The 22,710-nt window shown below is 36.2% G+C and overlaps 1 protein-coding gene across 5 annotated transcripts in view; it reads left to right on the top strand.

The window, feature by feature from the left end:
• EML1 (EMAP like 1) overlaps nucleotides 1–22,710 on the top strand; it is a 131,115-nt gene that overhangs the window by 77,360 nt on the left and 31,045 nt on the right. For 2 of the 5 annotated variants that reach the window (XM_075029854.1, XM_075029852.1), the window contains exons 3-8: nucleotides 597–659; nucleotides 3,149–3,281; nucleotides 12,345–12,479; nucleotides 16,759–16,787; nucleotides 18,245–18,271; nucleotides 21,474–21,603. In XM_075029854.1, coding sequence (XP_074885955.1) covers nucleotides 597–659; nucleotides 3,149–3,281; nucleotides 12,345–12,479; nucleotides 16,759–16,787; nucleotides 18,245–18,271; nucleotides 21,474–21,603 — 517 coding nt within the window. The remainder of the gene's footprint in view (nucleotides 1–596; nucleotides 660–3,148; nucleotides 3,282–12,344; nucleotides 12,480–16,758; nucleotides 16,788–18,244; nucleotides 18,272–21,473; nucleotides 21,604–22,710) is intronic. The other 3 variants (XM_075029857.1, XM_075029853.1, XM_075029855.1) reach the window with 3 other exon arrangements.

Here is a 22,710-nt window from a genome sequence, read left to right as displayed (position 1 = left end):
AGAATTGTAAAAAGTGGAATTTGATCTCACAGTGTCACAAAAATCTTGTCCATGCAAACTGGGGTTTGAAGCCTATTGTATGCTGCTTCTTTCATTTGATCTATAGATGAAGTAGATCAGGATTAAAAGTGTGTGTATGTCAGGGGGAGGTTGTGACTTTGGAAAAACAGGATCCCCAATGTACCATTTAAAGTCTGGAACAAGAATTTTCATGGGACCAAAGACTACATTTTTTCTGAGTACTTCAGATTTAAAATTGATTTAAAGATTTCAAGTTTCAGGCTTTCAAACCTATAATGGAAAAAAGCTTGAGCTTGTTTTCAGTCTCTGTGTTCTTATTTTAGACTTGAGCTAGGCAGCTTAAAAGCAGCGTATATCGCAGAAAGTGAGCTGCTTATCTTGGCCATTTGCGGAGCTCCTTCACTAATGGTGTTTTGGGTTTTTGTTTGGGTGGGTTTTTTCCCCCTTCCTTATGTAATTCAACTACTTGGCGGAGTTCAGTTTTGCTTCCTGCCTTTGTTTTACTTGTGTTTGTTGTTCTTTCCTTTTGCAATTATTGGTTTGTTTGTAAACTTAACAGCCCTATTAATCCATAGATCAGAATATGATTAAAAAAGCTGCTGCTGAGGCTGATAAACATGTCAGTCCTGCTACCACAGGTAAGACGTCGAAGCAACAGAACTTCCAAAATAAACGTTACTGACAAAGCAATAATACCAACTTGTTTGAGTTACTGACTTCTAACAGCAATGACATGTGTGGGGTTGTTTGACTGTTATGTCAGTTACCACTGGTGTGAACTAGCTGTTGTAAATAAAACTAAATAGCTCCAGAGTAAATAGTGGATTAACTGAAAAATGTATAGTTTTTCTGCGTGCTGTGTAAGAGCTTCATGAAGTTGCTTTCTACACTAGCTAGATTTTTAAATCTCTAGTTGCAGAAGCGTGGGTTCTGGGTTGGTGCTGGATTTGAAGCAAAACCTCTGTTAAAGGTTGCACGATTTATTCCTGGCTGCTGCTAGTTTCGATTTAATAAAGTTAGGAGAGTAAACAGACTCCGACTAGTTCACTCCAGCTACTTTTTAATAGGCATTTTTTAATATAGCTTTAAAGAAGGAAAATATTTTAATCATTTGTTATTTAACTTTAATTATTGTTCTAATTTGTGATCTCAACGCCTCATTGAAGTTTTGTGAGCTACAGAAATCTTGTCAGGAAACAAGTCCACAACTGCTCAACTGTAGCTATCTGTGATTCTGTAGTAAGCAACAGAATCAGTTTTATACATACAGATTAATTACAGGATTGCAGCAATTAGTCAGAAAACAAGCAGCAGAGCATCCAACATGAAACTGTAGAAACAATTTAATTTGGAAGAATGAAAACTGTAGACACAAATAGGATCATGATATCTGAATCCCTTAATTAAAAAAAAATAAGAATTGAGGCATGAGAAGCCAAAGTACAGTAAATTTTAGGTGTTTTGTATAAGCTCTAAAGACAGCATTAGTCCGTTAAAATACATCATGGAAGCCAGGGCTGGAAGGCACCATGAATTAATTTAAGTCTTGTTTAGCCTTTCCTTAAAGCTTCCCATAAAATCAGAGAGCCCTTGTTCTTCCTGTCCTCGGTAAGAATGATGCTGTCTCACGCTATCAATCTTCTGTGGTTATAAGATCTCAGATCCTCAGTGAGCATGGAGAAAATTTTCTTCTTTTTTTCTTTGTTTACTTGTCCTCATGTCATCCTTCAGTCTTCTAAGCCAAATAAGCCTCGTTTCTTCAGTATTTCCTTATAGGTTTTTTCTAAATTTCTCTCCTCTGAACAAATGAGTGATGAATACATAACAAGTAAGTGTATGTTCTAATGAAGTTCCAAGACACAGTTTGTCTTGAAAGTTGCATTCCCAAGTAGACCATAATATTTACTGACCTAATCTTCTCATGGCACAGGCTTTCACATCTATCTTCTTTTGTTCAATATATGAAAACTTCAGGTGAACAAGTCAATAAATGCTTGCTGTCAGTGCTACAATAAGAAGTTATCGTAATATAACCTAGAACTGTATACAGTTGTTAATATTTTGGTTTAGCTTTTTAGATTATTTATTCTCAGCAGGCTTTTTTCGAAGAACATTTCATAGGTATTCTCTCTGCCATCCTCTCCCAAGTTCAGTGAAATTTTATCTTGTGTTCCTTAAGTGAGATGTGACTGCTGCCTTCTCTCAGGTGTTGTTTCTCTGAACCCAGAGACTTTTGGCATCTTTACAAAGCTGGCTTGTGATAAAGTTCTTTCAAATTCCAAGTGATTCAAGCTTTCTTCCCTGCTGCAGAGAGAGCACTAGTCATGTTTGCATCTGTGTTTTTAGGCTATGGTCCACTGTAGTTTTCCATGTACTTATTGCTTGCAGTTTTAACGACTGTTTTTGCAACTAATTTCTAACGTACTTCAATGGGACTTTTCTGTTATTCTTATGTTAATTATAAGTACGACATGTATATCCTTTTTTGAGCCAACATTTGATCAGGAGAACGTAGGTAGATAATGTTAGCTCATTAAGTTCACTCTTCTGCTGATTTCAATTGCTTTTTCTGACTGAAGGGTAAAATTCCTTTCTGTCAAACATAAGCCCACATTCTTTGAAAGAAGACCTTTTTGGGGCAGTAGGGATTTCTTAATAGATCATTTGCTTGTGGAAGACCTGCAAGGACGTTGAGGGGTGAAGAGCAGGAGTTTCTGAGGCGGCAGCCTGCTTTCATTTCTAGCACTCCTCTGAATGCTATCCAGGTGGGCAAGAGACTGATGCTCTTGTAAGAGAGCAGGATTGTTTTTGGTGGCACCGACTACCTTTCCACTTACCAGTAAGCTCCTTGAGCTAAGACAGAGTTTTACAGATGAGAGAGGTTGTAGAATTGTGTGCTTAAGCCATATGAAGATGATTTGCTTGATACTATTATTATATAATTATATTATAAGATAATAATAATTAAAAAAATCTTCCTTGTTAAAACCCTCATCTCTGGTGAGTTTGGCAATAGTGAAACAAAAATGGCATACTGCACAGATACTTTTAAATATTCTAATGTTTGCTGGGGAAAAAAACAAAAAGCAAATTAAAACAATGATTTCATCTTATACTTGTTTTACAGCAAGACCGCTGGTACAAACCCTGCCTTTAAGGACTACTGTTAATAATGGAACTGTGTTACCAAAGAAACCAAGTGGCTCTTTACCTTCCCCATCAGGAACCAGAAAGGAAACTGTATCACCAGCAGCAAAAAGGTATGCATCTATTAGAAACCTTATAATTGCAAAATTGAAAACATGGTATATCTCCTCTTTGAAGCTTCTAGACATGTAGTTTTTCTTACTTGCAAAGCAACAGTCTAAATATTTAGTTTGGAAGGAAAAGGAGAGATGGATTTCATTCTAAGAGGCTTTAAACTTATTTGTCCTAATTAGAATTAAGGTTATTACCATGAATATTGGAAGAATGCACAATGCTTGATCTACTGGTTTGTGTTATTTTCTTGCTACTACCGTCTAGCATATAGAGAATAAAGCATTTCTACTGTGCTGTTGCACAGCATGACATGAAAAGAGTGCAAGAATTCTTTTAGTAGCTAGTAGAAAATATGTAGTCTGTAGAGAAACTGTGCTATCATTACAAATCAGTATGTTACCTTTGGTGGTTTTCTCTCACTAAAAATTATCATAGAAACTGCATGCACAATGTTAGAAGCATCTCAGGGAGGGGGAAAATTCTATGCCTAGCACATATTTATGCAAATGAAAACATCCGTCTTAAGATGTCTTACCATTAGCATGTATTTAAGTCCTTTTAAAAATTACTACTCTCTCAATTTGCTTTGTGTGTGTTTAGTTGTTTTAAGTGGGCTACATGTTTTATGTATCTAGATTATAAGGAACGCAATGGATCGGGTGCGTCAAGTTCAAGTTACGTATGACAGTTATTGTGGTGCTAATCTGCTGTATGGTTTGCCTATAAAAGATAATAGCTTGGGTTTGTGGGGGGTTTTTTTGTTTGTTTTGGTTTTTTTTTTTTTTTCATTTCTTTTGTTGTGTGTCATCCTCAGCTTTTTGTAGTGATGATGCTGACAACTCTGAGGAGGGCAAGTTGTGGAGATGAGAGCATTGACCTGCTAAGATCTGAGGTGTCTTTTGTCAAGACAATTTTTCCTTAAAGGGGAGATGATTACTAAGGATATGCCACTCTGTTTATTGTGTTGAAGGGGACTGATTTTCCAGGAAACTTGAGGTTTTGTTCTTGTAGAGAAGAGAGAAGCTATACAGTGCACAATTAAAATTGGAAAATGCCATATTTGTTTGTGTTGCACAAATTAACTCCTATGAGCTCCTATGAACTGCAGCTCACTGCAACTGTAGGTTTTGGCAGGTTGGCCTGAATAAGCCCTTAAGATAAGAGGAGGAAGGCAAATACTGTATAAACTGTTCCATTATCGGAATTTTGAAAATGGGTGAAAGAACTTGCCTTTTAAAAAAGAATATTTATTAGTGTTTAGTAAGGAGTACTATTTTGTACGTGCTGAATTTTTAAAGAAATTTGTTCTTTGCAAATTATTTTTTCTTAATAATTCTCATAATTTCATTCTCACTAATAAAGTTTCAAGTGGTAATTATAAAACATGAGAGCACAAGCATTGGCAGACTTCATTTGTGTACAGAGGGTGTGATTCTTGAGTCTCTACACTCCATCTCTAAGGTTCAGTGTAGGACTTTCTGTCCCAGAGTAGGGTGGATGAAATGCAGGTCAAGGTCATACCTATGCTTTCTCTGTTCTGAGAGTCCTTTGCGTAATTCAGGTGGTCCATCAGGTATTGCCTGCAGCCTGTAGGCATTATCCTAGCTCAGGATCCCTGTAGATAAGTGAGACCCTGCAGCCTTTCCACCTGACCCATCTGCAGTCTGGATACCTGGAGTGCCAGTGGGGAAGTCCCTAAGGAGCATCCTTAGAGAGCATTTTTGGACTGTCTTCGTTCCTGTATGAGAATATCTTCCACAGGATAAGGATTTAATGTCCTTTTATTATGCTTTATCCCTTTTCTTTGCTGAAGAGGCTAGACTGAAGGTGCTTTAAATAAGCAGTATGAAAATATATGTTCAGTTTTGGAAAAAAAAAATACAAATGGGCAGTTTTGCTGAAATAGATGGACACTTACTAAGAGTGCTTAGGAGAGCAGGCTTATTCCATGTCCTTTGAAAAGCCGTTATAAATCCAGGTGCTGTGGAATTCCTGTTCCCTTCAAACGCTCTAAAATTCTGTATTGATTGTCCTTAATATGGAAATTTTGTTCTTTAATTTTATTTTTTATTAAATTGTATTAAAGTATATTTCTGTGCCTTGCCTATAAATATACTTCAAGAGAAAGAGAGTGGAACGGTAAGGACCTCACCAATGAATTACGGTACAAACCTTTTTTTTGGTAAATTATTCTCTACTCTTATCATTTGATAATGAACCTTAAAATAACTGATGGGATTTCATGTTTTTATAGTAAATCATGCTCCGAATATTCAGTATTCAAAGATGATGTATTAAGTGTTCTAAATAGCTTTCTTGCAAATAGTCAAGTGGATTAATTCGTTATGCATTCATTAAGATGAATTCATTCATGCTTTGTATTTATACTGGACCCTTTTACCTTCAGGAACTGTATGTGTGTATGCATAAAACGGTAATGGAAATACATCAGCAAGATGAAATAGCTTCCTTTTTTTTTTTAAGGGGTAGGACTTGTTTATTTGTGTTAAAAACTTCACTTGGTGTTGAACAGTTTATAGATGGTGTGTAATTTTAAATAATTTTTTTTAGTTCTGATTTCTGCTAAGCAGTGATGTTTTTATAGTGCTCCTTTCATATAAACTGATTCCAAAACTACTGCTACTTTGTAGTGTAGGTATTCTTTAGTTCAAAATATGGTAATGTGGCATAGCAGCTCTAAATAGTATTAAATGTTTATAGATGTTTTAAAACTTAATTTCTGCTCGGATACTTTTAATAGTTTTCCTATACAACATAGGTGCAGAATTGAAAAATCTGACATTTTTCAAAATATGAAAAAGGTAACATTTGAAAAGAAAAGTTTAAAAAAGTAAGAAAGAAAAAAAGTTGTATTTTTTTCTGAGTTATCTTCTAAACCTTTGGTCTGCTGTTGGGAATTACAAACATCTGCTGGGACTACGATAGCAGAAAGTATCATCTTCAATTTTTTTCTTACCTGCGACCGTATTTTCAAGAGAGGCAAACATCCAGGTGAATGGAGTCCTTCCCAAATGTTTTACTGAACAGCCTTATGAAAAGGGGGATTACAAACAAATAACTTCTGATTCCTCCATTCTCTGATACTTTCACCATTTAGGTTAGGAAGTGTATGATGCCCAATTGAAATGACATTAGTCTGTCCCTTGAAAGAGCATGTCGTGCATATTTATATAAATACATGCAAATAATCTCCATGGGGACCAAGTGTGCATCCATACATTCCACTGCTTAGAAATAGATGTGCTTACTGATACGTCTGCACACACAATCTCATTTCATACAATAGCTGTATTTAAATGTGTTGGTTAATTCATGTGAACCCACAGGTTGGTATACTGCTTATCTGCCTTGCTGGATTACCAAGGAGATGCGGTTCAGAGTTCACTACATTTTCTGATTTCCCATTTAATATTTGAAATGGAAATGACTTCTTCTGGCAGGAATATAAAATTGGAGGTAATAAAAAAGGCTTGAGGCTGAAAGGGTGGAACTAGCAGGCTTTTATTTGAGTTCTGCCACATATTCTCTCAATGACCTTATGCAAATCATTTAACCTCTATGCATATTGGTTTTCCATATGTAAAATGTGTGTCTCTGGATATCAGTAGGTTGTTATAGGGCCTAATGTGATAATTAGATCCAGATCTTGCAAAGTGTTGAGTAACCTCAACTGACTCTGACTTTAGTTAGAACTGAGGGCACCAAACCCCCCTTCAGCATTCAGATCTCATATAGTCAACACCCAATTATCCAAGTTAAGGAAGGAATGAAATAACCTCAATAGAGCAAAAGCACAAATCCAAAACGTAGGTCAATTGGTTTATAAAAGTATATAGTGGTAATACAATGCAAGACAGAAAGCCTGGTGATGCTGGTGATACTGGGACCAAAAATTCTGGTCCAGCACCAACAGGCGCTGCTGCACTCAGGTGATGGGGTGCCATGTGAACACAGCTGGATGGCTTCCAGCTGCAAGCCAGCTAATGCAGAGCTGAAGTGATTTTGCAATGAGCTGGATAATCACCTGACATAAATAATCAAGAATTGCCTGCCTTTGTAAAGTGTTTCCAAGTCATCTTTGCAAAAAGCCTTTGCCCAGAGGATTTGATTTTACATTTAATGTTGTATTTACTACTTTTATACTGTAGAAGTGTATAAGCTGTTTTGAGTACCACCTTTTTGAATGCTGCCATATTTTTATTCTGAACTTTGTGCTTAGAATAATTATTTGAAATTTTCATTCAGAATAAGATAAGTTTAGTGTATCACGAGCAGAACTTTTCCTTCCCCCTGCACTCTTCCTTTCTCATGTAATGTGGCTTGAAGTTCACTGCTTAACACTAAATTTGTCTTTGGAATTTGGCCAGCGCACAGTAGTAGTGTTTTGTGTTCGCTATTAAAATCTAGGGGTTTGTGACTCGTCTAGGATAGCTTTGTTTCCGCTATTTGAGGGGGAAAAAGAAAAAAAAAAAAAGGGAGGAGAATGCAGACAGTACCTTTCCCAGTAGGGATGCTGCTGCAGGCTGCAGGCTAGCACATACTTTGCCTTTCAAAAGGAGACAATCAGTCATTCTTTCTCCTCTAGCAGATTGCAAAGTATTACAATGGTGCAAAACTCTGACAATGGAGATCAAAAGGAAGAAGCTGGAACAAAGAAAACATAAAGAGCTTTGTTTGTAGGGAGAATAAAATACTTTAATATGATAAATTCCTGTTCTTCTAAACTAAACACATGGCCCCTAGGAAATTGTTCAGTCGCCTGGAATTAATGTTCTGTGTTCTGTTCTGGGGGCAGCGATGGTTTGTAACTGGCACACACACAAACTCTGTATCGAACCTTCAATTAAGTCTTCTATTTAACACTTGAAAGAAAATGGTTTAAAATAAACAGAATATAAATTAAAAAAGAAATCCCTCTCCATTGAACTTCGAGTGGCAAAACTATTATGCCACTTCACTATATCTCTAACAATTAAAGTTATTAGTGCATTTTGCTCAAAGGCATAATGAAATTAAAGTCATATGTTATTCTTGAATTTATTCTAATTGATTTAAATGAGGGTCAGAAATAGTGCTAGACAAGTTTCAAAATATTATTAATATCATCAGTTGGTGTCTTAAGAGCATTGTGTGCTATTTTAAAATTTATTTTATTAAAATCTTTTATATTTACCCCCCAAATTTTGGTAATTAAATATATGGTCTTTTTAATCTTGGCGAGGTTTGTTCACCACAATTCAGTAATGCAACCATCTGAAACATACATGCTATGCAGTGGTATATGTATGTATATATGAGGATTTATTTTCTTGTCTTTATTGTTGCTTTTTTAATAGTCTTTGTCTTCTAGCTGGATCATCTGTCTTGTTTCTTCAGATAGCCTCTTTGATTTTAGGTTTTGTTTTTGTTTTTTTTTTGAGTCGCTTTACAAATGGTCAGTGTATGGGAGCATTGCTGAGATTTTGTCATTCAAAGATACATTGGTGTTCCTAAATGTATGGTTTGAAATGATCAAACATCTAACTGAGTCAATAAGCACTGTGTTGTTAACTCTTGCACGTGACTTCATATCTTGAAAGCATGCAATTATGTCTTTTGATGTAAGTTTGTTTTAAATGTCTTGTTTCCACATTTTATTGTTGCATTCACTTTTTATTCTGCTTTGTTTATGCACCTCTCAATCTGGATTAAGCAGGTCTGTGAATCTTCTCAATGCATGCAAACTGAAAAAGCCTGCTCTAAGGTGAGGGATCCTTAATAGCTTTGTAGTGTTGAAGCTCAGTTGTTTTTTCTTTTCTGTTTCGGTTCAACACATAGAAAGTGGCTGTTTTAGTACAAGCATTAACATGGTAGAACTGTAATTATTATTCCCATTTTTAACATTTTCAGAAGTACATGTTTAAAACTTTCTCATCATTGATAAATGCATTGCAAAACTTAGATATAATTTCAGTTGTGGTATCTGCATTATCTCATGCTAAAATAATTTTTATTATAGGATGTTTCATTAGACCACATTGCTGTCTTAAACAAGTTAAAAATTGTGTTATCAAATGTTACCTTTTTAAATAACTAAAAAAGCTCTCCTTTCATATCACTAATGTGGAAGCCAAATTCTGGAATCCAGTTATACTCTTACAAACCTGTAAGTTAAATGAATATTTTCTGGTTTAAATCCCTCTTCAGGTGACAGTGTATCTACTGTAGCCATGGATATAAACACTGGTGTTTAACGCTATAGCTACCAAAATGTGTGTGTATGCCAAAACTGAGTTAATATAATGGAGTTATAATCCTCTTTTCCAACCACCTGCTAATACTTCTTACTGGGCTTTTGTTGTTGTTGTTGAAAGTTTAAAATAAAATTTTTCAGAAGATACCATTGCTAATTATTTTAAGCAGTAATGGACATAAACCAAAAGAGTTTAAAAGAATTTTGTTCTTGTGGTAGAAGTAGTTTTTATACTGATATGAGACTTCATTATTCAGAAAGAAGATAGCATTACACTTTTAAGGTTTAGTCCCACCCATTCGTTTTTTATCCACGAGTTCATCTTTTGAGTGTTGATAGATATAAAAATAAAACCCCAAGCAATATTAAAATTAATTTAAAATTGCTTCTGTAACTTACATTTTTTTTCTAACATTAGTATCATTTGGTGCTTTCCTTAAGTTCATTTCCATGTAGGCTGATAGAGCCTCTTCTTTTCCTTAACCAGGAAAAGATGCCAAAGTAAAGGTTTGATACTACAAAATCACAGAGAGGATTTTTATGCAAGTACTGTATATAAGGTAGTGGAAGGACTCATGCTAATAAAGCTATTTTATGTGGAGTAAACATTTTCAGTATCAAGGCTTTATTTTTTGACTGGAGTAGTATTAAATCAGGTAAAGTCATGAGATGCAGGGAGAACAGTTAAATGTTAACAGTATATTATTTAATTTACAAGAGTTTTTTTCATGCATTTGACATTGAGATGACTTGGATAGTGTTAGGCTAGTATGGGAGACACTTATTTCTGAAATGAAGACAGAATTAAATTCTTTTTACTGCCTTTTCCCTTCTCCTATGAATGTATTTGTTCTGTGCCTGTGTGTAACTTCGCATTCTGCTTGTTCTCTCCACAGAAACTATTTTAAAAATTTTTTTAAATTTCAGCTTAATCATTTGAATCGTGCTTGGTTTTAATACAAAAACACAGCACTGAACACCTGTCCTACCATCACGTGTTCCAGAAAGTTTTTTGTCAAGCTACCTGAGATGCATCTTAACATGCATCTGCTCTGCAGAGCTCCCCCTGGATGGGGACTTCCTTCCTTTCAGAAGGGCGGCTGCTTTGCAGAAAGACTCCGGTTCGGTTGTTCCCGTCGTTTCTGTAACTGAGCCTCAGCTGAAGTGCTGAAACATTCCCCTCCTCACTGGTAAAAAGACGAGGGAGCAGGAATTTTTTTTTTTTTTTTTTTAATGTGTCAATGGTGGTGTACAGTTGATAAGCTGAATATTTTTTGACCAGACGGAAGAGTCTACCTCTAACTCTTTAGTTATGAAGAGCCAATGCCTCTCTTTCTTACACCACACACAAAGTGGGACAGAGCCTGAGGAGCTGACTGAATTAACAGGGCAGGGATAGTTGTTAGGGGCTGAGGGGGAGGTTTGGAATAGTCCTCAAGGATGTTTGAGATGAGCATTACGGTAAGCAGAGCATCCCTGGGGGTTTACGGACGTCAAGGGGGAGCTGGCTGACGATGGTAAAAAAGGTGGCTGGGATGAGACTGAGCCTTGAAGGAGCAAGAACAAAAAGAACTGAAGTTTTCACAAAGGGAGGGAGCTTGTGGTTGGGATTTGGGTAGAGGGGTGTGAGCTTGAAAGCGATCATTATGTCCATGGCTTCTGGGGTGAGAGAGCTGCTAAACGTGGTCATTTAGTTATTGGGGATGTTATGGGTAAAGGGGATATCTGTTCTGCTCTTTGGAGGGGAGAAAACAGCACAGGACTGGGGTGGGGGGAAATAAGACCCTGACACCGAGTCCTGTCATTCAGCTGCTGCTGTGGGGGTGATTCCTGCCTTGGTTGGGGTAATGCTGCCTGCTCCTCTCTGCTGCACAGGGAGTGCAGCAAAGTAAAAATCATCGCCCAGCTCAGGGCCTCACCCTTAGCTGCTCCCTCTCCTGCTAGGAAGCACTGCTCTTAGGGAGAGGTGCTTTGGACTAACAAATAACCACAGTAAATTGTCTCCTATTAGGTGTAAGCTTTGAGTTGGCTTCTCTTAACTTACTAAGCAATACTGCTTGTGTTTTGGCTCATATTTTTCCATCAGAGAGAGCTGGATGTCTAAGGGGTGCCATAAAGTCATACAAGAGCTCCCTGATAGCTATCTTGGCAGGAAGGATGGTTGAAGAGTGAGAGAGTAAGTCAAGCTTTAAGCCTTTGAGAAACCCCTTGTCAGGAGATGTGGGGAAACTAATCTATTCATACATGTAAGTAGGAGGCATACATTTTTGACAAGCTAACGAAAAAATGCAGGCTAGCTCACCGTTAATTGCACTTCGGGGTATGTTAAAACTAGCTTTGAACCACAGAATGATTGATACTGAATGAAGACAAAAAGTTAGCTTGCACGTGCTCAAATTTTGACCTACTTTTGCATTCTCTGTAGTCTGGCTGGAGCTGTCAGGTAATATGCCTTCTCTTTAAATCTTTCACTTCTTATTAAGAGAATCTAAAAATTGAGAAGTGTGGAGTGGTAGTCAGAGATTTGAAATGTGACCTGGAAAATAGATACTGCAACTTACTCTGTGATATTGGTTTAGCCCATCTTCTATTTTATGATTAAGGAAAAAGCAGTATGTTTGTCTCTGTTGCAGCAGGTACTCAGCAAAACTCTTATGTAGGTTCTTTAACAAATGAAGTTATGATTAAAAACAAAGTTGTAGTTATTTTTAGGGTCAGCATTCTACTTGATAAGTTTCTCAAAAATATTTGTTGTAGAGATATGTGCTTTTACAAGTGCCACTGTAAAACTTGTTCCTCTTTTTATTAGCACTGTTAAGAGAACCAGTTCAGCTGAGCGTGTGTCCCCAGGCGGTCGGAGGGAAAGCTATGGAGATTCCAAAGGAAGTCGCAACCGCACTGGATCCACCAGCAGTTCATCTAGTGGTAAAAAGAACAGTGAAAGGTAATGTTATCGAAATATCATCTCCTTTCTCCGCCTACTGCCCTAATAATGAAATTAGTTTCTGTAGTGAAATTAGTTTCCCTGGTTTAGCAAACATTGGGAGCTGCTTTTTTTTAAAGCTCCAACAGTTGGACAAAAATATATTTTAAAACGTTTCAAATAAAACAGGTTTTCAAATTTAGATGAAATTTATTTGCCTTATTTCCAAACCATAAACAATGTGAGAACCTTGGGTTGCCTGGAAAAGTTTGTCATTATTAAACATGCCTTTTCCATTATCTTAGTGGTTTCCCTTGGTCTTCAGGTTCCTGAAATGTACTTATTCAAGTTCCTGGTTGTGGTGCATTGACCCCAGCTGGCAGCTAAGTGCCACACAGCCACTCAGTCCCTCTCCCCCAATGGGACCGGGGAAGAGAATAGGAAGAGCAAAAGTGAAAAATCTCATAGGTCAAGATAAAGGCAGTGTTAATAAGTGAAGGAAAGAGGAAAAGAAAAGAAAACAAGTGATGGAAGGCAGTTACCACCTTCCACATGTAGACAGATGCCCAGCCAGTCTCTGAGCAATGACTGCCTCAGTCCGAGGGTCAGATTAATGAGAAGTGGAGGGAGAGGCTTATGTGCAAGTGCTATCCAAAGAAGTGGAATAAAATGATGCCTATCTCTGTGTATCTCTGATGATGCTTCTCTGTACTGCTGACAGTCCAAAGAAAAGAGAATGTCTTGTCCAAGGGTTTCAGACTTAGGATGGTCTTGAATGAATAGCTGATTTATTGAGGTTTGTCACTATTGTCAGTATTGGTCAACTGGTTCTTTCCTGTATTTCCTAGACAGATTTTAGTCTTAGCCATTTCACTTGACCGGTCCTATTCCAGTTTCTTATGCAAAAAGTGGTGTTGATGGTACTGTTTCACTATCTCACAGATGATGTGACCATAGAAACACAATGTTAATAAAGATCACATAATAACCTAATTTACCTGCTCTGTCTGGGCATCAGTGCCATCATAGCAGTCACCAGGCTGCTCATGAGCTGATGGTATGGCACAAAACATCCCTTCCTTTTCATCCCTTCAGTATTTTTGCTTGATGTAAGGAGTGACTGAGGTGGTTTTGTACTAAGGGACAGCCTAAATATGGGTGATTACATTATTAATAGTTTGTTTTCTGGCTTACGTTTTCAGCTATAAAGCAAGACAGCAAGTGTGCAAAGTTTATGAAACTTGTGAGAGGCTTAGAAAATTATGGGAATAATGAAAAAATTAAGAAAGCAGTGTGCTTTCTCTGTGTATTTTATCTTGTATAATAAATTTCATTAGAACAAGTCCTCCAAAGGTGAATTCTGTGTGTGTTGTGCTGTGGGAGATATATCTGTCAAAATCTAAATACAGTGATTTGCAAAGTCTGTGTTTTGAAAATATCCCTGAGTTCCTGCTATCTGCATAAGGTGATAATTATCTGAAATTAGTTATATGTTAAAGCAACTAAAGAAATAAAGTGACAATATTAATTAGGTTGTCCATTTAAATTAAGGAAATATATGACTTCTAGTAGCTACATAGAGGTACTGTACACTTGAAAAATGGATTCCAAAATAGCTGAGAAATAAAAACGTTACGACATAATTATCTGCGAAATTGTTTCTGCTCTAAAGTTGATCATGGTACTTGAGATGCATTTTTTATTTTTCCATACTATTCTAACAGAAACCCAATGGTTATGTTACTCTGCAGTTGTTAGGCCACAAAGGGTTGAGCAACAGCATTGATCAGAAATCACTTACTTTGGACTCAAGGAGGAGGTCCAGCACACAACTAATGCAATGCTTAAATAATGTGCAAGTACCCAAGGAACTGATCGAGAGCACATGTTAGATTGCCTTAGCTGGAGCTAGTGATGTTGGTGCCACTATGAGAACAACCATTGTATGGTTAGAGAGTTTTCCCTGATTCCTGTCACATGCAGCCTGAGGGTGTTCAGCACCACAGCTCTCATATCCTTGAAGAGTGTCCTTATCCTGTGGAAGAGGCTGGCTAAAGACTTGCCTCATGTTTCTTCTTGAAGCTGGGCCACCATGCAAAATACAAAGGAAGAGTCATGGGACTAGAAGCAGAATTAGCGTGATTCTGTATGCTGGGGGCTAAGGCTGTCCTTCTAGAGCTAACTGTATGTGTGAAAGAGTGAGGAAGAGGGTGTTACTTAACCATCTACTCACAGCCTTATTATTTATATCGTTGATAATTATGGGTCCCTACCAACTTAAGATGTTCTATGGTACTATGTGATTCTGTGTCAGGTCTGTAGATGAAGCTTAAAGCAGAAGGCATGCCAGGAATCTAACAAGATAATCGTAAAATTATTGTTTTTCAAAGTATATAGAGTTGTAGGCTGTTAAGCAAAACCATAGTGCTATTGAAAGCCATTTTAAGAAGCTTTAAGCATAAGGAGTACGGAGATGACTATAATCTCCTGCGCTGCTATGGGCTGTCCCAACTCCCAATGGCTAAGAGCCAGGGGTAAGCCTTCCTAAGGGTTAGATAAGTAGGGAAGTGACTCAAGTTCACAAAAAAGAAAAAGGGTAGCCAGACTTCTGAGCTGTGTGTGGTTAGGGTTTGTATAATTAGAAAGTACACATGATTTGCTTTATAACTGTCATGAATCGGCCTTTCACATTAGCTTGATCAGCTTGAGTAAGTCAGCATGGTCTGTTCAGAGCTAGGGACTCTTTTGTCTCTAATATGGCAGCATTTCTCACTAGTGCTCCATCCCATAAAGTTTTTATTTTCTAAGAATACCTTCATAAGAAAAAATGTTAATCTTGGTGTTAACAATGGCAACACATCATTCTATGTATATGGATGAGATTGGCCGCGTATGCCAGCTTGAAGCGTGAATTTTGATGCATGATTAATACCAAGGCTGATATTATGAAAAGCTGCTAAATCAATGGGTAGCATCAATAGAATTCTTTTTGGTTTGGTTTGGTTTTATCGTTAAGTAAATATATTATTCTTAATATAACTGTCAAATCAAGGCAAAAGGAAAAACGCTGTAAAATTATTTGCTACAACTTCCGTTGTAGAAAGAGAATCTTTTATGCTTAGAAAAATATTGCGTGCAAAAATCCAACCCAGTTTTGTTTCTCTTTTTGGTTTCTCTTTATTAGCCAACTGCAGTCTAGGAACAGATGTGGGGATGGCATCACAACTCTAGGGATACTTCATGCTTCAGTATTTCTCCATCAGAATGATAGGGCTTTCAACCCTTTTTGGATCACCCTAAGAAACATATAACAGTAATCTGATATTTCAGAAGTCTTACTGGATAGAAAGAACACGGAACTGGGAGGAAAAATAACTGCACAATATAGCTTTGTGTCCCTTTCATGTTTCATCAGAAACAACACCCTCAAGCCTGATTATACAGGGGCAAAGGACAAAGAAAACAAATGACTGGCTTTTCATGAAAAAGATTGCTTCCTTCTGGCCAGGGTAGTACTATCCAGAGAGCCTCTCAGCTTTTCTGCCTCTTCTCCACACACTTCATGTATTTTTCCCTCAAGTTTTGCCAAATATTTTCTCAAGACAAAAGGACAAATGAATTTCAGGTTGTCTTCCAGGCAGCAGTGCAGTGAGAAAAAGACTCTTTAATCATGATGGATATGTGCTTTCTGGGTTTACCTAGTACTGTCATTCACTGAGAAGCAATTGGGCAGTTCCATGTTTTATGTAAACTCTTTGGAAAAGCAGGATTCAAACTTTGGTTTGCTCCTTAAATCCAGAGAGAACAAAGCCATGAAATAAGTGAACACCCATACATGCACTGATACAGTAGCCCCCCCTGCTCCACATATGCAGAGAGGTGTAGTTAAGAATATATTCCTAGCTTTTTATTATAGTTGTAGACTGCTTTAGAGTAACAAATCTCACTGACTGGAAACCAAAACTGATGCAGCTGCTCATAACTGGACTAACGTTGCAGAAGAAGAGGATTTTGTTGTTAGTGGAGGAAAATCTATAGTTTTGAGAATGTAAGGAGAATTGAATGTAAAAGTTTTAACATCTGCTATCAAGGAGCCACAATGTATGCTGGTTTTAACTGTGTCTGTCTGGGGATTTACCTTATAAATAATTGAATTGAAAAAGTATTTTTATTTATATGTACACACAAAAAATATTTTATATATTTTATTTTTTAAATTTTATATTATATTGATACCTTTATATGTGCAGACTGTATGTGCATGCTTTTTAAAATAGAAATTTCTTCATTATTTTCACAGCAAACCCAAGGAACCAATGTTCAGTGCAGGTAGGAACTTTTAAAATTTTTAAGCAGATAACAACTGTGATAACACAATAGATTATTTCCACCTCTCCCCGCCCCCCCCCCCCCCCGGATGCCTAGAAACTGGTATGGGAATCTGAACATGATACAGGCTGCTGCTGACATGTTTTTAAAAAATTGATCAGTTTGCTCGAGTTTTTATTGGTCCAATAGGTTTTATTTTACATCTAGAATTCTTCGTAAGAAGGCAAAGAAAAAGGCCATGTCTTCTTACCCCAAGTATGTCTTCCCTTTCAAAGCACTATTAAGGTTTTGTTAATTAAAGCATATGCCAAGTTCCAGCTATGATGCTGTCATGTTAATTTAGTCGTAAAAGGGAGCCCTCAACTACTGTTAAGGAATGCCACATCTGTCCCAATGCCTTGTAATAAAATTTGTCAAATGACAAATAAAAAAGGTGTTTTGTTACTACAGTTTTGGAAGTCTATCTTTAATTTGAAAATCACTTTAATTTTTTCCTGCTTATGTATTACCCCTACAAAAAGATTTTGAAAGTGAAATAGTAGGTATAAGTGAAAGCAGAGTTTGTCCTTGTCATTAGAGAGTTACAAACTTTTGAATAGTCTTGATAAAGGTATGAAGCTGAATAGTATATATAACATTTATTTTTGTTCTGAAAAACCAAGGACACTAAAATAAAATCTTTCTTTTAACACAATAAGGAAGGAAAAAACCCTGTTGATTTATCAGATGTATCATATTTTTTTGGGGTATAGTTCTGTGACAGTAATCATACATTAAGCTGAAAAAGTAGAAAAACTTTTGTTTACTGCGCTGATTGATCCAACAAAGCTCGTAAGCTATACTTCACAGTTTAGTGTAATTGATTTTGAACTGAATAATGTATAAAACTAAGTATGTACTTAAGTCTCTTGTGATAATACAATCGCAGTTCATGTTCCTTTCATGAAAACTGTTGGTTTAGAAAAAGAAAATTTCTGATTCGCACAGAATATACTTTTCTTGTGTAACATTTCTCCTTCCCTTGCACCATGTAAGCAAAGGTATTTGGAATAATTTTTCATCTGACACTTTCCCTGTAGATAAAGATCAGTAATTAAACAGATGTGACACTACTTCTACCCTTCTCATCTGGACAAAATGCCTGCTGAAATTAATGATTTTTTTCTAAGAAAGTTATACTTGGTATTTTACTTACTTTAAGCATGTAGTTGCATAATAGAGCTTAAGCTAGTGTTTTAATGATAGAAGAACTAAACAGGACCCCTAGCTGGAGGAAGAGGATTTTGACTGTGATTACCCAACGTATGGCATGGAGTATGGCTCAGTGTTTTGTTAAGCACCAGGTTAGCCTCCAGCAGAATACTACTGGACATTCGGTAGAGCAGGTATTTAGTGAGTTTATTGTATTCAAACACATCTTTATCTAGCCCTTCTGTCTCTGTCTCTGTAATCACAAGGGAAGCGCCGTGTGACACACTGCAAAGGTAGGTTTCACTTCCAAAACCTCATAGCTCTCGAAGCAAAATGGTACTGGTGGGATAAAAGCTCAAAGTATAAACAGCTATTTTCTAATGTGCGCGCATTTTTGCAATGTTAAAACTTTCCTAGTTCTTTTGAATGAAACAAAAATATTATACCATCTGTTATACAGTCTGTTGAATTATAACCCTCAGGTGTACTTTAATAATAATAATGGGTTATAATTTAGATTCCTGTGGACTTTTTCAGAAGAAATTGAATTAGAAAAAATATGTTGAGAGAGCTATATGGCAACACGTGGATGTTCACTGTGTTTGAAATGGTGTTCTGCACTTTTACTGAAATTTGTATAGAATCTGCCCCTTTGTTGGCTGTTTTGCTGTTAGCCTAACATGATTATAGAAGCCTTGGTTTTTCCCTTGCTTTTTCTTACTGAGTAGACTGTAGATTTTTCTGTTGAATAAACAGACCTAGGCCTCCAACTAATTTCTCAGTGCTTTTTGGTCAATGTCACAAAGTAGAGTTACATTTGGTAAACATACCATATTGTTTTCTAAAGCTTTAGTTAAATTGTAGTGTAAATATGCACATTTTTGATGCATGTTTATATCTGTGATATAATCACAGATTTGTCTTGCTTTTTAGACATCGCTAAATCCTAACAGTTTTTCCACTAATCAGCATCTTTCAGCTTTGCAACAAATCTAAAATTGAACAAAGCAAAGAATGTTTGTTCTCAAGGCAAAGTCTTTTAGAGAGTCTCTGCCTCTGTGTATTCCTTGTACAATTTTATGCCTGCAATCAGTAGTGGTCTCCTTTGCAGATCCTACGAGCATTCACATGCCTTCTTATTTCAATTCAGTAACTTAATTTTTGCAGTTACTTTCAGTGACAATTTCAAATTTACAAAATTGCAGATGTAAAAGATACATTTGTCTAGAAGTCTCACCACTGGTCTGTCTTTGTAGTTTGATGATTGTCTGTCTTTACATCTATATCTTCACATTTAGAACTTTGCTGTCTTAAAAACTTAGTTAAGAAAAGTACAAAGAAAGGGGTGTAGATTGATTATGTAGATAATACGTTTGGATTACTAACAAAAATGAGTACAGATGGAATTAATATTACCAAAAGTTAGAAATAAATACAGAGTATGTATTTCTGTGCCTGATCTGGTGAGCCTAAGTTCCTCTTTATAGTTAGTAGAGAGAGAGAGGCATTCTGAAGGCACATTTTATATACTTGCTATAATATACTTGGTATAATTTACTATATTTGCTTTTGGACATCTGCTTTAAAACGCGATTAATTTGTCCAAAAGTACCTGTTTCTCCCTGTTTACCCTAAAAAGGAGTTTCGAGTGATTAGGTCAAATACTTGCACTGTAGATGGCTAAATGCAAGTTCTGTGAGTCCCATAAGTTTCAGGTGAGAACAGCGGTTCAATGAATTAAACTTTTGTTCATTCCCAGCCTTTGATAAGCACAGTCTGTGGTTGTCGCTGCTGAAAATCTATTGGCTTCCAGTGCACCAGTATCAATAGAATTGGCATGTGGTTCAAGCTCATTAAATAGACGCTGCATGTGTGTACAAATAGTGCTGTATTTCTCTGCTATTTAATGCTCTACCCCTATATTTTATTTTCCAGTACAGATCTATTGGAGTAGATTTTTAAAAACAATTCCAGTATTCTAGCACTTTAACAGGCATCTTAAGCTCCAACCATCTGTCACCATTATTTCAGCATTATTATTGCTTCTTTTTAGCATTCAGTTTTCTGTTGTTTTCATTATATGTATGATTTCTGTAAATGAAGCTAGAGAGCCCTAGCTGTAACTTTACTGCGACAGATCAAGTAGATCTCTTTCCCAAATGAATTAGTCTAAAGGCAAAATACACATATATTTAGGTAATACAGCATAGCTATGATGTTTATTTGTTCAACCAATAATTTTTATTCATTTAGTCAGGATTTGTAGCATATGCATATTTCCAATTAAAATAAAGCCTTAGTTTTCAAATTAAAAAAATAATGCTATAGTTGTATTGATACTTAACAATTCATAGCATAATTTTAACAGTCCTAAATTGTATAATTTTTTTTCATTTACATGATTTTGTTACTTCTGCCCTTCCATTTCCTCTGTGCCCACGATTATTCTGTCTAGTAACTCTACAGATGTCACTGACTCCAAAACTGCTTGATTCGCATGAGAACAAGGCTGAACCCCTTGATCTGCCGATGGAGCAGCAAGAGCCAGCACGTTCTGAATCTGGACAAACTTCACCAGAAGTTCACAGGACACCCACTTTGGCCTTGCCAGTTCCCAAAAGTCCTAGTCAGACCTTCATGGCATTTCCCAGATCTCCTAGTTTTATAAGCCCCATGAAGTCCCCAAGTCAGTACTTCCAGATCTGTTATTAATCCCTGCTTCTCTCCCCCAAAAATATTTCTTACCAGTTCAACACATTACTTTTAGTATTTCTTCTAGAAATGTTTACTTCTGTCAGCCAATTCAGTTTTTGTAGCTTCTCTCCTGTATGTCATTTTCCTTTCTTTTAATGTGCTGTCAATGTTGTCATTCCTTTTTCAATGTTTAGTAATTCTTAAAGCACATATCTTTTCTGCATGTACATCAGCATGATTCCTTTTACCAATTGTTTGTGTTCCTTATTTCGAATGTATCTCTAACACTGTATCAAGTGTAAAGCATATCTTTACACTGAGATGCAAAGAATGCGACTGAGTGTTGGAAAATACTTTAGATGCTGATGCTCAACTGTAAATATTGATTAAAAAATAAAATTAATTTTAAGTGGCATTTCTGCGTTAATTGTAATCTTTGATGTTTTCCCCTTCATTTTTAACATTTAAAAACCGTAGCATTGTAACGTTATTTTTCACAGAAAAAGGTTTCTATTTCAGTCCTTTCAGTTTTGTAGTTCTTCATGACATTGTTTAGTTCTAATTCTGCTGCTCAAAATATTTAGAGGAAAAAGGGACTTTGTATGTTAAAAAAAAATTCTGCTTAGTGATTATGATTTAGGAAAAAAACCCAAAACCCTGCTTAATTTCTAAGTTTGAGATTGCATGTCATTCTTTAACTGTAATGCACCAAACTGTTAAGTGGGAAGGGATGGAGGAACACTGGAGTTCTCCACTGATGGTTTTTTTTGTGTAACATGAAACATTTCTGACCTTTTGTAGAGGAAGGATACGTAAAAATGTTTCTTCGTGGACGTCCTGTTACCATGTACATGCCCAAAGAGCAAGTGGAATCTTACAATTTGGAAGCAAAAGTAGAACTACCAGCCAAGAGGCTTAAACTGGAATGGGTGTATCCTTTCTGCGCTAGAGCACTACTGGAAATCAATCATTTCTTAATTATTTGTTTTAAATAATTTTTTGAGCTAAAGTATAGCAGAATTAAGATCATAAGGTTCATTTCATTAGTGAAACGACATTCCATTGAAAATAGGTGTTAATTTCTTGAGGCTGCTGTTCTGTACCTTGTGAAGTACAGGGTGGCAGCTTAAGAGAGATGTTGCTTAAATGTTGCCTGAAGGTTAAGTCTGAAGCATGCTAATTAGCTAAAGATTAAACTAGGCATATTGTAAGAATGTAGTGAGCTGTGATTATTAATTATAGTATGCATAAAACAAGCTCAGGTTTTTTTGCTCATTCTCAGCAGTAATTTATCATTTTAAACTGTGTTTTATAAAATGTGTACTATTGTCCTTTAGAGGATGCTATCATCAACTTCAGTACTTGAATAAGCCCAGAATTGAATAGCACTTTGCAACTGATAGGTGCTTAACAATAAAATTCCTAAGATATCATATATAAAATAATGTTTGAATTTAGATTTTAACTGTGTTTAAGCACCATAAATAGTGAACAACCAGAATTTTCCACTGACTTCTGTGAGTGGACATAATTACAGAATTCTAACTTGAAAGAAATCAGTGTTTCATTACATACAGAAATTTTCACATTTCATGTTTAAATATAATGAGAAAATATATTCTTTATTGAAAAAAGAAATGACATTTCATTTTTGTATAATCTTAGTATATGTAATAGATGATTTAAGATAAAATATAAACACAACAAGATCTGAATCTACTTGTAATATCCGCTATCTTTAGAGAGATGAAGTCTTCATAAGGTTTTCTATTTTAAGAAAAAGACTTTTTTGGGGTCCCAAACAGTGCAAATAGGAAGTTGCTTTGTCTTCATAAAAAAAAAGACAGGCTTCATATAGTTTTTTTCGAAGTTGTATAAATAGAACTGCATGTGGTTTCAGAATACACACAGAGAGTTTCCAAAAGTCCCATTGTATTCACAAGAGATTAATGACAGATTTAGTAACCATTCTTATTATTCCTGTTGCAGCTGAGCTTGTGGGTTCTACTCCACTCTGCTGGAACTGCATAGATAATGC

This window comes from Buteo buteo, chromosome 6 (assembly GCF_964188355.1).
Source record: "Buteo buteo chromosome 6, bButBut1.hap1.1, whole genome shotgun sequence".
Classification (NCBI taxonomy): Eukaryota; Metazoa; Chordata; class Aves; order Accipitriformes; family Accipitridae; genus Buteo; species Buteo buteo.
This window is presented reverse-complemented; position numbering and strand designations above follow the sequence as displayed.